Raw genomic sequence first — 16,280 nt, forward strand, 5'->3', positions numbered from 1 at the left:
CAGCTGGGTCCAGAGAGGGCTTCTTGAGGAGGGGCCTCACCACCGCCTCTTTCAAGGCGGGAGGCAAGAACCCCTCACTCAAGGAAGCGTTTATAATCCTCTGGAGCCAGCCTCGTGTAACCTCCCGGGTAGCCAGCACCAACCAGGAGGGACACGGGTCCAATAAACATGTGGTTGCGTTCAACCTCCCCAGCATCCTGTCCACGTCCTCGGGAGTCACAGGGTCAAACTCATCCCAGATAACCGTCTCAAGACAGACCTCGGACAACCCGCCCGTACCTACCCAGTCGGAGTCCAAGCCTTCCCGAATCTGAGCGACTTTATCGTGCAGATAATGCGCAAAATCCTCAGCACGACCTTGCAAGGGGTCGTTATTCTGTAGAGACTCCTTTGTCCTTACGTGACCATTGGTGAATGGGGTGGGTGGGTGATGGATGTCACGTGATTCGTGACATCACTATAGAAATTACATAACACGGATGACATCCTCTCAGCTACTGCTGGTGGGTTTTGACCCAAGGTTGAGCTCCTTGGTGGCCTGAATAGCTGTCTGTAGTTCAACGGAGGGTACTGTGCAGCCCTAGGCCATAGCGGCCAGGGACGATGGGCCTTGTGCTCTGTCCCTTGGCAAATGGAGACCTTGCAATGGTGACGCCTTCTCTTTTACTCCCCAGACATTGAGACAGGCTTCATCCCATGGATCATGGATAAGATGGAAGACCTGATGGAAAGACGGGCCCTCGGCCGAATCATTGCTGATAGTAAGTAAGGGTCCATTCCCCAACCATTGGGTGGTGAGGGGTCATCCCATGTTGTCCTAAGGAAACAAGGACCCTCCCCCTTAACTGACCCATCCCTCCCCACTAAGGAGCCTTGTAAATACAGAGTTGGGCTGGGTTGGGGTCTCTTGGAAGGAGGTTGACGACTGGAGGGTCGTGGACAAAACCTGGCTCCCCTAAGACAACTAAATCAAGATACAGGTAGTAGTATCACCTACTGTCAGGTATGCCTCCTTTCAGTACTCAAGAAAGAAAAACCCCTATCCTTTCCTATTGGGGGCAAAACCTTTGAATGTTAAATCAGATATATGGTTCTTGTTGATTCACATTATTACTGCAGCAAGATTAGCGTATGCGCAGGAGTGGAAAAATCAAGACTTACCGATGGATTTGAAAATAATATATAAAATTAATGAGTGTGCGGAATCAGATAGATTAACTAGATTGATCAATGGTAAAAAAAGATTCAGAATTTTATAACAGTTGGACATTATGGTACAATTGGGTCCAGAAAAGGTGGGATAGAATAGATATATGATGATGTATGTATATATATATATATATATATATATATATATATATATATATATATATATGATGGCAAATATGTATGTATAAAGGAATGACTTTATACTTATGGACAATGTAATCACATGATACCATGGTGGCAGGATTGTATATTTTATTGGTGTATAGAATATATTAATAAAAATTATAAAAAAAGAAAAAAAGAAAGAAAAACCCCAACTCCATTTTCATAGAGAAAGGTACTTTTACTGAGCATGAACTGAATGCAACTAAAGAAAAACAAGGGCTGAGGCAATAGGCGCGAAAATCACATATAGAAAGCATCATTAAAACCCTCCCCCGAAAGGTCCAGTCAGGATTATCCAATCGACATCCCCCCAAGGGGTCATGTGGGGTGCAGCTTCCAATGGCTCCATCCTCCTGGAGGACGGTTGACTTTGACTGGTTATCAGTGCGCCTCCCAGCTGCAGAGAAACGCTGAGGAAAACTTTCTCCCATTTACTCCACCAGCTCACTGCCCCCCTCCCAAATATCCCCCCTCCCCCCGTTACTATGGCAGCCGAGCAAGCAAGTAAAATAAAGGCAGAGGCCTTGATTTACAACTGTTCATTTAATGGCCATTTGAAGTTACAACGGCCCCGAAACCAGTGAATTATGACCGTTTCCCCCATGGTCACGGGTGTTTTAAATCTGGATGGCCCCTGACTCGTATTTATGACGGTTGCAATGTCCCTGGGGTCACGTGATCCCCTTTGGCGGCCTTCTGACGAGCAAAGTCCACAGGGAAGCCAGATTCGCTTAACAACCGTGGCCAAGGAAGGTCATAAAATGGGGCGAAACTCACTTAACAATGGTCTCGCTTAGCAACAGAAATTTTGGGCTCCGTTGTAAGTCGAAGACGACTTGTAGGCACCTGCCGTCGTGGTTTCCACTGCCCAGGGGCTCTTACTCCAGGGTCACTAGGAGTAAGGATCTCCGGTTCGGTGATCGCGCGCTTCGCGTCCGTGAGTGTAGCTTTACAAATACTAACCTTCTGTGTTACCACTTGGGAGTAACACACCTGAGGTGCGGCAATCCGTTCTGCCGTGCCAATCAGCTGCGAAGATAAAGGTAAGTAAAGCACAGGAGCGGGTGGCTGGGGCGACCTGATCGTTGGAGCGAACCGGTTCGCCCAAACCGTTTCGAACCGGTAGAATCCCACCCCTGCCTCTAGGGCTCCGGGATGGGAGAAAGTGCCCTCTTGTTCCTTGGTAAAGTGGCTGCCTTAGGAGATGGGGAGAGGTCGTGGTTTGGCTACGGTCAACCCCAAAGCCCTGGCAGGATCCCTTGAAGAGATCTCAGAAATACCTTATTGTTTATCTCTTTACTCTTATAATATTTATTGTAAGAGCCACGGTGGCGCAGTGGTTAGAATGCGGTAGTGCAGGCTAATTCTGCTCACTTGCCAGCAGTTCGATCCTGACCAGCTCAAGGTTGACTCAGCCTTCCATCCTTCCTTTTGAGGTCGGTAAAAGGAGGACCCAGATGGTTGGTGGCAAGAGGCTGACTCTATAAGCCGCTCAGGGAAGACTGAAAAACACTGTGAAGCAGTATATAAGTCTAGGAAGGAAGGAAGGAAGGAAGGAAGGAAGGAAGGAAGGAAGGAAGGAAGGAAGGAAGGAAGGAAAATGCAGCATTGCAGGCTAACTTTGCCCATAGCCAGGAGTTCGATCCTGACCGGCTCAAGGTTGACTCAGCCTTCCATCCTTCCTTTTGAGGTCGGTAAAAGGAGGACACCGATTGTTGTGGGTGATAGGTTGACTGTAAACTGCTTAGAGAGGGCTGTAAAACACTGTGAAGCGATATATAGACTTAGCTAGTGCTAAGGAGGGAGGGAGGGAGGGAGGGAGGGAAGGAAGGAAGGAAGGAAGGAAGGAAGGAAGGAAGGAAGGAAGGGAGGGAGAATGGGAGGGAGGGAGCGCCATGGTGGTGCAGAGATCAGAATGCAGCATTGCAGGCTATGCCAACTGCCTGGAGTTCAATCCTGACCGGCTCAAGGTTGACTCAGCCTTCCGTCCTTTCCGAGGTCAGTAAAAGGAGGACCCAGATTGTTGGGGGCAAGAGGCTGACTCTGTAAACCGCTTAGAGGGGACTGTAAAAGCACTGTAAAGCGGTATATAAGTCTAAGGGCTACTGCTATTGCTTCAAGAGTCAAAGCAAAGCTACAACAGCCTTTGGAGGCCATGTAAGGGCCTCAGAAGGTTGACTCTGCTTTCCATCCTTCCTTCCGAGGTGGGTAAAATGAGGACCCAGATTGTTGGAGGCAACCCGTTGACTCTGTGAACTGCTGAGAGGGGGCTGAAGCGGCATATAAGTACTACGGCTATGGCTACTGCTACCCCTTCTCAGCCCAACCTCGTCCCTCCCCTAGGCTTAATTCGCAACGTGATGGAAATGAGGCTGCAGGCCTTCGAAGAGGGTGCTTGGCCTCCACCGTCCGACTTTCCTGAGCTGAATGACAAGGAAGCAGAGGAGTTGGAAGCCGCTTTCTCCCTGCCGACCGGGTCCTCGGGGCCGCTGAGGGTTCCCGACCAGCCTGAAGACTCCGGCCAGGCAGAGGCTCCGGTGAGTCAGGCAGACGTTCCCGCCAGAGCCGAAACCTCAGAACAGCTGCAAGTCCCAAGCCAACCAGAAGTCGTTCGAGGCCAAGCTGAGCCACCGGAGAATGTGGGGTCCGAGCTCCAGTGAATTGTGAGTGAGCCTGTGAAATACAAATGGGCCCCAGGAATTGGGGGGGGGGTGTGGTCAGAAAGGCTGAGATGGCCTCCGTGGCTCTGCCGTTGAAGGCTCACCACTTTCTATCAGAGCAACAGAAGGGTCTTAACAGATTAACAGAGTCGGAAGGGACCTTGCAGGTCATCTAGTCCAACCCCCCTCCCCCACCCAAGCAGGAGACCCCATACCATTTCTGACCGATGGCAGCCCAGTCTCTTCTTGAAAGCCTCCAGGGATGAAGCTCCCAGAACTTCTGAAGGCAACTTCTGTTCCATCGGTTGATTGTTCTCACTGTTATAAAGTTCCTCCTTATTTTCAGGTTGAATCTCTCCTTGATCAGTTTCCATCCATTATTCCTTGCCTGGCCTTTGGGTGCTTTGGAGAATAGCTTGTCCCCCTTCCTCCTCTCTGTGGCAGCCCCTCAAATATTGGAAGATGCTCTCCTGTCTCCCCTGGTCCTTCTCTTCACTAGACTAGCCAGGCCCAGTTCCTGCAACCGTTCTTCGTATGTTTTAGCCTCCAGTCCCCTCATCATCCTGGTTGCTCTCCTCTGCACTTTTTCTAGAGTCTCAACCTCTTTTTTATAGTGTGGTGACCAAAACTGGATGCAGGACTCTAGGTGTGGTCTTCCTAAGGCTTTATAGAGTGGTCTTAGTTCCTCCCTTGATCTTGATTGTATCCCTCTGAGGAGAGGAGAGGAGAGGAGAGGAGAGGAGAGGAGAGGAGAGGAGAGGAGAGGAGAGGAGAGGAGAGAGGGGAGGAGAGGAGAGGAGAGAGGAGAGGAGAGGAGAGGAGAGGAGAGGACAAGACAGGACAGGACAGGACAGGACAGGACAGGACAGGACAGGACAGGACAGAATAACAGAGGTGGAAGGGACCTTGGAGGTCTTCTGCTCAGGCAGGAGACCCTATCCCATTTCAGACAAATGGTTGTCCAATCTCATCCTAAAAACTTCCAGTGCTGGAGAATTCACAACTTCCGGTGGCAAGTTGTTCCACTGGTTAATTGTTCTATAACCTAATGATAATCCGTATAGGATCTCCTGTTTGAGCCGAGGGCTGGGCGAGAAGACCTCCAAGATCCCTTCCAGCTCTCTTCTATTCTACTTTAAAAGAAAAGAAGGACCAAGGGAGACACGATAGCAGTCTTCCAATAGAGGAGGTCAACCAATTGTGGGAAGGATCCATACATTTATATAAATAGTATTAGAAATGCTGCATTAGAAATCACATATTGACTAAGCTACAGATCAATGAGAGAAAGTTGCTAATGATAATAAGGAGGAGAGGGGAAAGGGGGAGCTGGCAAGCAATAATAGAAAGGAAAAACATGGGAATTAATTAAATACTTGTTTTAAATTATTAAAAAAAGCTATACAAGCCAACACACAAGACTTAATTTTCACTCCGTAAACTTAATTACAACAGTTATATTTGAAAGCAAAAGATTCAATTATCCCTTGATTTAATCAATTCTTTTTCCCGGTGAATAAGAATGCCAAATAAATAAACAAGGAAAACCAATTAAGAAAAGGATGCAGAACACTGCAAATATTATTGCTAGAAGGTCTCATATCTTGTAATCCACCTTCCATGGGCTTTGACTCTTGGAAATAAAACTTTTCTGCTTTTCAAGTAGCACCAGCGTTTTCCTTTCCTTTTCGTCCGCTGAAATCTGGATCAGATTGTCCTTCTCACATTATTCTCCAAAGCACCTGATGAGGGCAGGACAAGAAACGACGGATGGAAACTAATCCAGGAGAGAAGCAACCTGGAATTAAGGAGAAACTTCCTGACAGTGAGGACAATTCATCAGTGGAACTGCCTGCCACTAGAAGTTGTGGGTGCTTCATCACTGGAGTTTTTCAAGAAGAAACTGGACAATCACTTGTCTGAAATCGTATATGGCCGTGATGGGGAACCTATGGCACGCGTGCCACAAGTGGCACAAGGAGCCATCTCTGTGAGCACGCGAGCTGATGCCCAGGTCAGCTCCACTGCGCATGCCCGCATGCCTCCCCCCACCAGCTGGTTTTTGGGTCTCTTCCAGGAGACATGCGCGCATGCCCAGGGGGTAGGGGGGTCACGCGCGCATGTGGGAGGATGCCACCCCCCCATGCCCCATTTTTGGTCCCAGGAGGCTTCAGTGCACCCTCCCACCCCCCATTTTGGTGCTAGCAGGCCTCTCTGAAGGGATCAAAACGGAGCATGGGGGGTGCACATGCACGGGGGGTGGGGGGGAGTGCCGGGGGAGCACGCGCATGTGCAGGGGCGGGGCCTGCGTGGGGGCATTGCATTATGGGTGTCAGCACCTGCGTGAGCGCTGGAACTCACGCACACAAACTTTCGGCACCCGAGGGAAAACGTTCTCCAGGATTGGTATAGGACAGTGATGGCTAACCTTTTTTTTTTTTTTTTAATTTGATTTATATGCCGCCCTTCTCCGGAGACTCAGGGGGGCTTACAGTGTGTTAAGCAATAGCCTTCATCCTTTTGTATATTTATACAAAGTCAGCTTATTGCCCCCACAAACTGGGTCCTCAATTTACCCACCTTAGAAAGGATGGAAGGCTGAGTCAACCTTGAGCCTGGCGAGATTCGAACTTACAGTAATTGCAGGCAGCTGGTCTTAATAACAGGGTGCTTTAGACCACTGTAGTACCAAGGCTTTTTGCCGTCACGTGCCACAAGTGGGGGGAGCGTGGGGGTTTGTGCGCGTGTGTGCCCACACCCATAATTCAATGCACACCACCCCCCGCACATGCACGTGTGATCCCCCCGAGCTCCCCCTGCTTTTGGCACGCGATGGCACGGTGGTACCGGAAGGCCCATTTTTCGCCCTCCCCAGGCTCCAGAGGCTTTCTAGGAGCCTGGGGAGGGTGAAAACTGCCTTCCCCACGGCCCCCAGAGGCTGGAAACAGCCCATTTCCTGATTACTGGTGGGCCCGGAAGGGCCGAAAATCAGGTGGCTGGCTCATGCATGCGAACTGGAGCTCAGTTAGGGCAACGCTCGCATGCCCACAGATACGGCTCTGCGTGCCACCTGTGGCACGCGTGCCATAGGTTCGCCATCATGGGTATAGCAGTGGTGGGTTCCTCCCAGTTCCGCCCGGTTCCGCCAAGCCGGTAGCGGTGACGATATGATGTCACCGAACCAGTTCTGCCCCCCCCGCCCCCCCATCCCTGCCCCCCCTGCATTATTCTTACCTTTTATTTGGCCCCACCCCTAATCTATTGCTGCCTCCTGAGTCCCAGCTGATGGCTAGAGGGAAAAAAAACTGTTTAAACTCTTGCCGCAGAGCTTCAAAGGGCCGCCCTACAGCTGATCAGTGTTAAAAGCAAACAAATGAGTAGACCGGTGCCTCCAAAAATAAATGGGTAGATCGGTACAGCTCTGCAAGCAATTAAAAGCCTGGTAGACCAGGACCTCTGCTAAATCCTAAAGAATTGTCACATGACCATCAAGCCACGCCCACAAAATAAGCCACGCCCACAGAACCGGAAGTAAAAAAATTGAGAACCCACCTTCGGGTATAGGGTCTCCTGCTTCAAAGGGGGGGTTGGACTAGATGACCTCCAAGGTCCCTTCCAGCTCCTATTCTATTCTATTCTATTCTATTCTATTCTATTCTATTCTATTCTATTCTATTCTATTCTATTCTATTCTATTCTATTCTAATCAAAGAGGGTTTCAACCTGGAATTAAGGAGGAATTTCCGGACAGTGAGAACAATGAATCAGTGGAACAGCTTGCCTCCAGAAGCTGGGGATGCTCCAGGTTTTTAAAAAGAGACTGGACAGCCACTTGTCTGAAATATTATAAGGTCTCCTACTTGCGCAGGGGGCTGGACTAGAAGATCTCCCAAGGTCCCTTCCTATTCCGTGATTCTGTGACTTTGGAAAAAGAGAAGAGAATATCCGCCTCGGCCACTAGATGTCACTAGCAGCCCTGGGAAACCAAAATGGATCTGCTGCTTTCTTCAAAGATCTCCCTTTGTCTTGCGAGAGCTGATGGCAGGTGCCAACAGGAGCCTTTTTGTGCTTGCCCAACCTCGAGCCCTCCGCAAGGCTGGATGGGTGTGTCTCTCCCATGCATCTTGGCTGGAGAAGGTGTGTTAGGCCTTTAGTGGTTGCCGATCAGCCCCAGATCTGAGCTAGGAAGATTCTAGAAAGAGTGCAGAGAAGAGCAACCAGGAGGATGAGGGGACCGGAGGCTAAAATATGCGATGGACGGTTGCAGGAACTGGGCCTGGCTAGTCTAGTGAAGAGAAGGACCAGGGGAGACACGATAGCCGTCTTCCAATATTAGAGGGGCTGCCACAGAGAGGAGGAAGGGGGTCAACCTGTTTTCCAAAGCACCTGAAGGCCAGAGAAGGAAGAATGGATGGAAACCGATCAAGGAGAGATTCAACCTAGAATTAAGGAGAAATTTTGCTGACCGTGAGAGCCATCAACCCATGGAACAGAAGTTGCCTTCAGAAGTTGTGGGAGCTTCATCTCTGGAAGCTTTCCCATCGGTCAGAAATGGTGTAGGGTCCCCTGCTTGGGAAGGGAGGGTTGGACTAGATGACCTCCAAGGTCCCTTCCAACTCTGTTAATCTGTTCATGGTTGCCAATCAGCCCAAAGCACCCAAGATCTGAGCTAGGAAGAATGTTCCAGCTTCCTAAACAGCGGAATGTTTTTACCGAGCTGCTCCGATGGGGTTGGCTTGGGTGAATCTGGGGAGCCCTCCATCCCTGGGAAAGTTGTTCCCCGCGCCTGGAAAAAAAAATCTCTCTTGCTCACTCCCGTCTTTCCCAGCCTTGCTTAGCCCCAGGGGTGAAATCCAGCAGGTTCTGGAGAACCGGTAGCGGAAATTTTGAGTAGTTCGGAGAACCGGAAAATACCACCTCTAACTGGCCCCAGAGTGGGGTGGGAATGGAGATTTCGCAATATCCTTCCCCCAGGAGTGGGGAGGGAATGGGGATTTTGCAGCATTCTTCCTCTGGAGTGGGGTGAGAATGGAGATTTTGCAGTATCCTTCCCCTGCCACGCCCACCAAGCCACGCCCACCAGGCCACACCACGCCCACCAGGCCACGCCCACAGAACCAGTAGTAAAATAATTTGGATTTCACCCTTGCTTAGCCCTCATCTGCCACCATTAAGGAACCAAGGCAAACCCAGTTTGCTTGCCTGTCTAACAGACCGATTTGCATCCAAAACTGAATCAAATTCTTCTACATTGGTAAACCGGAACCAAAGGGAATTTAAATAAAATAAATAAATAAATAAATAATTTTATTTCTATACCGCCCTTCTCCCGAAGGACTCAGAGCGGTGTACAGCCTATTTAAAAACACTGATGGTCTCTCAGCTTGGTGGTGGGCTTGAAGAAGACGTTTCACGACCCAACTAAGTATCAGCATCAGTGCAACGAACATCATCACGGGAGGCTAGATTCTGCGCAGCAGCAGCCCTGGGGATTCGTGGGAGACATGGGTCTAATCCACCATCTCTATTTTATTCAACAAATGTGGCAACCCTTTTGCCCTGCTTATTCCTGTTGCATTTTAGTATTAAATTGACGACGGGCCTCGCGGTTTATAGATCGTTACCATTTAAGCCTAGTTGTGTAACTGACAGGCTGGATTTTAACATAGATTTTATCTCCTATGTATTATTTTATTCTAGAAATTTTAGTTGGATATCCACAGAGTGTTTTTATTTGTTCTGATCTCTGGTCTGTGACTGTAATAAACGGAAATTGAACTGCACTGATGAGGCCACCTAGCTGGGTCATGAGAGGTCTGGATCAAACTCAGAGAGCACCAAGGAGTCCACAATTCAACCCTCGAGTTACAACCGTTCTCTGCTACAGGTAGTCCTCGACTTACAACAGTTCAGTTAGTGACCGAAGTGACAACTGCACTGGAAAAAAAAGGAAGGGGGTTATGACCATTTTTCAACCTTACGACCGTTGCTGCATCCCCCCCATATCGCATGATCCAAATTTTGGACGCTTTGACCACTGACTCGCACTTATGACGGTTGCAGCGTCCCGGAGGGGGGGCTGTCACGCGATCCACTTTTGTGACCTTCTGACAAGCCAAGTCAATGGGGAAGCCAGATTCGATTAACGACCATGTTACTAACTTAACAACTGCAGCGATTCACTTAACAACTGTGGCAAGAAAGGTCGTAAAAACGGGGCAAAACTCACTTATCCAATTTATCACTTAGCGACATAAATTTTGGACTTCGCTGAGGTCATAAGTCGAGGACTACCTGTACGGAAAAGGGAATTTAGATTCCTTGGTGAGTTGGTGGGTTAAAATCAGCGCCCCAGGTCCCTTGCCATGCTCCTCTGTGCCCCCTGGGTCTTAAAAGATGCATCCAACATGCTGTTAATAATCATTTATTTTTCCTATATCTTTTCAGGAAATGGTTGCAGGAAGAAGACGAGAGCAGCTAAACAAGCCTGTGAAAATTGGCAAATTATCACATTTATTTTACTACCGTGGACAAAGCAATAAATGGAAAGCTGTAGGGATTTTTTTTTCCCCCAAAAAAATATATCTATGTGCTTATTAGCTCCAGCAAAAGGAAGCTTCCTTCCTCTTAACAGTTCTCTTTTAACTCTTTATTTGCCTTTATTGTATAAAATGTTTGGTCACAAATTTAAAACGTCGTGGTCCTGGATAAAACCTGATGGGCCTTATTTTGTTATTTAAGTCAATGTGGAAACACTGGAAAAATAGGACTTCAGCTGAGCTTGGAACGGGTTCCTTCCTTTTAAACAGGATTCAGATAAGGATAATATTCAACCTGATTCTGTTTACTGTGATTGTTATTGTTGCAAAGAGTTAACCATAAGTAAATAAGTTCTTTTCGTTTGGTATTGATATTTGCTGGAGTTGACCCGGGAGAGGGAACCGAAAAAAACAACGTTATGAAAATGTAGCTTGTCCGTGTGGTTTTCCGTTCTTAAGTCTGAATTGTTATTGTTGTTTTTTTTTATGACTTCAGCAAAAAGGAATCCTGCGTTTTGAAATTGTTCTTTTTCTCTTGCAAAACTTTTAATCACGGAGGAGGAGAATGAACGATGTGAAAACAACTTCCTTTTAAACGTTCCCGGTTTCTCTTTTACAAATGATTTCTTTACGCTGGCTTGGCAGAAGGTTGCCCGTAGTTACTGGTTGTGTTCTTAGATAGTGAATGATAGTTTACCCTGTTCTGTTTCTGTTTATCTTCGAGAAGTGATGCGGGGGAAGTGGGTGCGCGCACCCACCTATAAATAATAGCCCTTGTACAAATGTTAGGATAATACTGAATTTGCTGAGTTGCATTGTCTTTTACGCAGGACTCTGGCAAGATGTATTGTCTGTATTTTCTGTTTTCTTTTATATAAAAAATCACTGAAGAGAGAAATCGAATGACTAGAGTGATGTTTGCATTCCTCCTTTTCTTTCCATACTCTGCTTTTCGGTCTCATACAGATTAACAGAGTTGGGAGGGACTTTGGAGGTCTGTGATGGCGAACCTGTGGCACGTGTGCCACAGGTGGCACGTGGAGCCATATCTGTGGGCACACGAGTGGTGCCCTAGCTCAGCTCGGCCTTCTGGGCCCATGGGCCGTTTCCTGCCTCTGGAGGGCCTCCGGCGGGGGAAGCCATTTTTGCTCTCCACAGGCTCCTAGAAAGCGCCTGGAGCCTGGGGAGGGCGGAAAACGGGCCTTCTGGTCTCACACTGGAAGTCGGGAAATGGGCCATTTCTGACCTCCAGAGGGCCTCCGGCGGGGAAGGCCGTTTTCACCCTCCCCAGGCTCCAAGAAAGCCTCTGGAGCCTGGGGAGGGCAAAAAATGGGCCTACTGGGCCCACTGTGCCATCGCATGCCAAAAGTGGGGTCAAATGGGGGGGTCGCAAGTGCATGCGTGGCGGGCGTGGCGTGGCGCATTGAATTATGGGTGTGGCCATGCACACGAGTGACTCCCTCATGTTCCCCCCCCCGCTTTTAGCACGTGATAGCAAAAAGGTTAGCCATCACTGTTGTAGGTCATCTAATCCAACCCGCCACCCAAGCAGGAGACCCTACCCCATTTCTGACCGATGACAGTCCAGTCTCTTCTTGAAAGCCTCCAGTGATGAAGCTCCCACAACTTCCGAAGGCAATTTCTAATCCACGGGTAGATTGTTCTCACGGTCGGAAAAATTTCTCCTTATTTCTAGGTTGAATCTCTCCTTGATGAGTTTTCCATCCATAATTCCTTGGCCTTCAGGTGCTTTGGAAGATAGCTTGACCCGCTCTTCTTTGGGGCAACCCCTCAAATATTGGAAGATTGCTATCATGTCTCCAAAGAAGAGGGGGTCCACCTATTCTCCAAAGCACCTGAAGGCAGGACAAGGAGCAACGGATGGAAACTCATCAAGGAGAGAAGCAACCTGGAATTGAGAAGTAACTTCCTAACAGTGAGGACAATTAACCAGTGGAACAGCTTGCCACCAGAAGTTGTAGGTGCTCCAACACTGGAAGTTTTTAAGAAGAGACTGGACAATCACTTGTCTGAAATGGTGTAGGTTCTCCTGCTTGAGCACGGGGCTGGACTAGAAGACCTCCAAGGTCCCTTCCAGCTCACTCCCCCCCCCAAAAAAATCCCCTTTTCCAAAACATTTTACTGGGGGCTTAGAAAGCCCTACGTAGCTTCCTAACTCGGTAATTTCAGGACCACCAACACCCAATGGGTCAACCATCCCAAGAAGTCCAGGTTTCTTATGGACCCCTCATTTGGGTGAGATTTTGCAGATAACTAATAATCTGACTTGGTCTCTCCACTCGTCATCTTTAGTGAAGAATGCAAACCAGTGTCTGCATTACCTGCGTCGGATGAAGAGAGCACATCTTTCTCCTTCTTGTCCTGGCCACTTTTTACAGAGCCACAATGGAGAGCCTTTTAACAAACTGCATCCTTGTTTGGTTTGGTGGCCGCAGTGCCTCAGATAGAAAGTCCCTACAGAGAGTGGTATGGACAGCGGAGATGTTTATAGGAAGCTGGCTTCCCATTATTCAGGATACTGCTTTTAAGCGCTGTGTGCTTAGAGCTCAAAGCATTGTCAGAGACACCCATTCCACGGTCTGTTTCTGTCGCTCCCCTCTGGGGAGGAGGTTTCGGAGTATTTCTAGCAAGACTCCCCGATTCTGTAATAGCTTTGTTCCCTAGGCCATCCATCTGGTAAACTCACAAGATTCGTTTTCACGCCACGGACATGTATACATCCAAACTAGACTGGGTTGCTTCTCAGTGTCATATAATATATGTGGGTATATATCAGTGGTGAAATCTAAAATTTGTTACTACCGGTTCTGTGGGCGTGGCTTGGTGGGGGGGTAATGTGACTGGGTGGGCGTGGCCAATTTTTTTTTTTTTACTTTTAAAACCATTTTTTCTACAACCTCTTCGGCGAAGAGGTTGTAAAAAAAATGCTTTCAAAAGGCTCTGACGATCCCAGCTGAGTTGCCTGATCAAGAGAGGCTTTTTTTTTTAACTTTTAAAAGCATTTTTTTGGCCGAAGAGGTTGTAGAAAAAATGCTTTTAAAAGTTTAAAAAAAGCCTCTGATGATTGCATGACTCAGCTGAGCATGGGGGAGGGGGGCACAGGGATTTTTGCTACCAGTTCTCCGAACCACCCGCCTCCATCGCTACCGGATCAGGCGATCCGGTCCAAACCGGGAGCATTTCACCCCTGGTATATATACATAATTTTGTATTTATTTATTTATTCTGTCATGTTTATGTAGCGTCTATTGGAAGTGGTGAACCCCTTGTAGAGGTGTATGCAATGAAATGTCATTTTAAAGTATGCCGATTAATCTACATTCAAAGTGACCATAAATTTATTCTAAGTAAGTCTAGACCCAATAAATAGGCTTGGCCACAGACGGGAGCTAACCCGTCTTTCTGAGTTTGCTCTACCGCAGATAATTCCGAATTCTTGGCCTCCCTCTTTGCTTGGACGGAGAATCGGAATCCGTTTTCTCTGTCCTGGAAGATTCCAGCGGCCAGTTCCAAGAACCAGGAAACGCCACGCATTTTCTTCGGCCACGGTTTGCAAAGCGGCCAGCCAATTTGCGAGAGTTTTAAGACACACATACACACACACACACACTCAAAAAAAAAAAAAAAAAAAAAACAACCCAGCCAGTCGCATCTTTTCCAAGTTCGGAGTCTGCGTGCTCTTCGCATTGTGAATTTTTCCATGCCCGGCTGCCAATCAAAATGAATTTTTCAAACTTCACTGGCCTCATCCGATGGTTCGTCCCAGCAGACGCAGCCAAAGGCCCAGGAGACGGGGGGGGGGGGGGTTGAGCAGGAAGGGAAATGCAGTGGGTCTCCCCTTCCCCCCCTCCTATTTGGGAGAAAAATGCAACTTTACGGATGGCGTAGTTCTTAATGGGTGGCCGTTGCATCCCGCAGCTGGCACTCGAATCCCGGGAAGGGCCAGAGGGGGATTTCCAGTGCTTTAAGCTGGCATTAAATCTCCTTGACAAGATTATTAATAGCAACTCTGGGTTCCTGCTAGTTTGGGGGGGGGGGTGACGAAATGGCCCTGCCGAAAAGCTGGTGAGGAAGAAGGCGGGCAGAAGATGGATCAGCCAAGAAGCCAAAACTTCCAGGGGTGAAGCACCCACAACATCTGGTGGCAAGCAGTTCCACCGGCTGATTGTTCTCACCGTCAAGAAGTTTCTCCTCAATTCCAAGTTGCTTCTCTCCTTGATTGGTTTCCATCCGTTGCTTCTTGTCCTGCCTTCTTCTTTGGAGAATAATTAGTCCCCGTCTTCTTTGGGGCAGCCCCTCAAATATTGGAAGACTGCTATCATGTCACCCCTTAGTCCTTCTTTTCATGAAACAGAATAACAGAGTTGGAAGGGACCCTGGAGGTCATCTAGTCCAACCCCCTGCTCAACAGGAGACCCTATACCAATTCAGACAAACGGCTGTCCAGTCTCTTCTTAAAAAGACTCCAGAGATGGAGAACCCGCAACTTCTGGAAGCAAGTCCAGATTGATTGTTCTGTCTTCTTCTTCTTCTTCTTCTTCTTCTTCTTCTTCTTCTTCTTCTTCTTCTTCTTCTTCTTCTTCTTCTTCTTCTTCTTCTTCTTCTTCCTTTTCCTCCTCCTCCTCCTCCTCCTCCTCCCCCCTCTGATCCTTCTCCACCTCATCTTCCTCCTCCTCCTCCTTCTTTTAAGAATGAAAATAGCAGAGTTGGAAGGGACCTTGGAGGTCATCTAGTCCAACCCCCTGCTCAACAGGAGACCCTATACCAATTCAGACAAACGGCTGTCCAGTCTCTCCTTAAAAAGATTCCAGAGATGGAGAACCCACAACTTCTGGAAGCAAGTCCAGATTGATTGTTCTGTCTTCTTCTTCTTCTTCTTCTTCTTCTTCTTCTTCTTCTTCTTCTTCTTCTTCTTCTTCTTCTTCTTCTTCTTCTTCTTCTTCTTCTTCTTCTTCTTCTTTTCCTTCCTCCTTCTTCCTTCTTCTTTTTCTCTTCCTCCTCCTCCTCCCCCCTCTGATCCTTCTCCACCTCATCTTCCTCCTCCTCCTCCTCCTCCTCCTTCTTTTAAGAATGAAAATAACAGAGTTGGAAGGGACCTTGGAGGTCATCTAGTCCAACCCCCTGCTCAAGCAGGAAACCCTACACCATTTCTGACAGATGGCAGTCCAGTCTAATTATTAGATTTATATACCTCCCTACTCCCGAGGGACTCAGGGCGGTGAACAGCCAAGAGATAAAACACAGAGAATTACAAAATTTAAAAACAGAATAAAAACCTAATTAAATAAATTTGGCCCAGAACAGATTAAAACACCCCTAAAATTTTAGACCAATTTAAAATTTACAATTAAAAAGGGAGGTTAGGCCAGGTTAGCCATTTTCATAATGTGGTGACCCAAATCTGGGTGCAGAATTCCAGGTGTGGCCTTACTCAGGATTTATAGAAGGGAAGTTGTCCTCCGTCTCCATTTATGCATGGCCTGGCAGGTTTACTGAGTTTCTCTAAGGCTCAGCACAACCCTTGCACAATAAGGAAGGAATATTTATTTCTATTTGTATCTTTGCATTTATTTATGCAGGCTGTCCTCGACTTACTACCATTCTTTAGTGACCGAAGTTCTAATGGCCCTGCAAAAATTTCCCACAAGCAGGTGCCAAAAACCCGCTGACAAGCAAAGTCAAATTC

At 47.9% G+C, this 16,280-nt stretch overlaps 1 protein-coding gene across 1 annotated transcript in view; it reads left to right on the top strand.

Annotated features, from left to right (window-relative positions):
- LOC139308403 (radial spoke head protein 3 homolog B-like) overlaps nt 1–10,535 on the top strand; it is a 21,139-nt gene extending 10,604 nt beyond the window's left edge. The window contains exons 7-9 of the mRNA XM_070931921.1: nt 675–761; nt 3,718–4,037; nt 10,482–10,535. Of these exons, the coding sequence (XP_070788022.1) occupies nt 675–761; nt 3,718–4,034 (404 nt within the window). The 3' untranslated portion in view covers nt 4,035–4,037; nt 10,482–10,535. The remainder of the gene's footprint in view (nt 1–674; nt 762–3,717; nt 4,038–10,481) is intronic.
- Nucleotides 10,536–16,280: the final 5,745 nt, after the last annotated feature.

Source organism: Pituophis catenifer, unplaced genomic scaffold (genome assembly GCF_029215685.1).
Source record: "Pituophis catenifer annectens isolate HBS135680 unplaced genomic scaffold, rPitCat1.0.hap2 SCAF_1, whole genome shotgun sequence".
Taxonomy (NCBI): Eukaryota; Metazoa; Chordata; class Lepidosauria; order Squamata; family Colubridae; genus Pituophis; species Pituophis catenifer.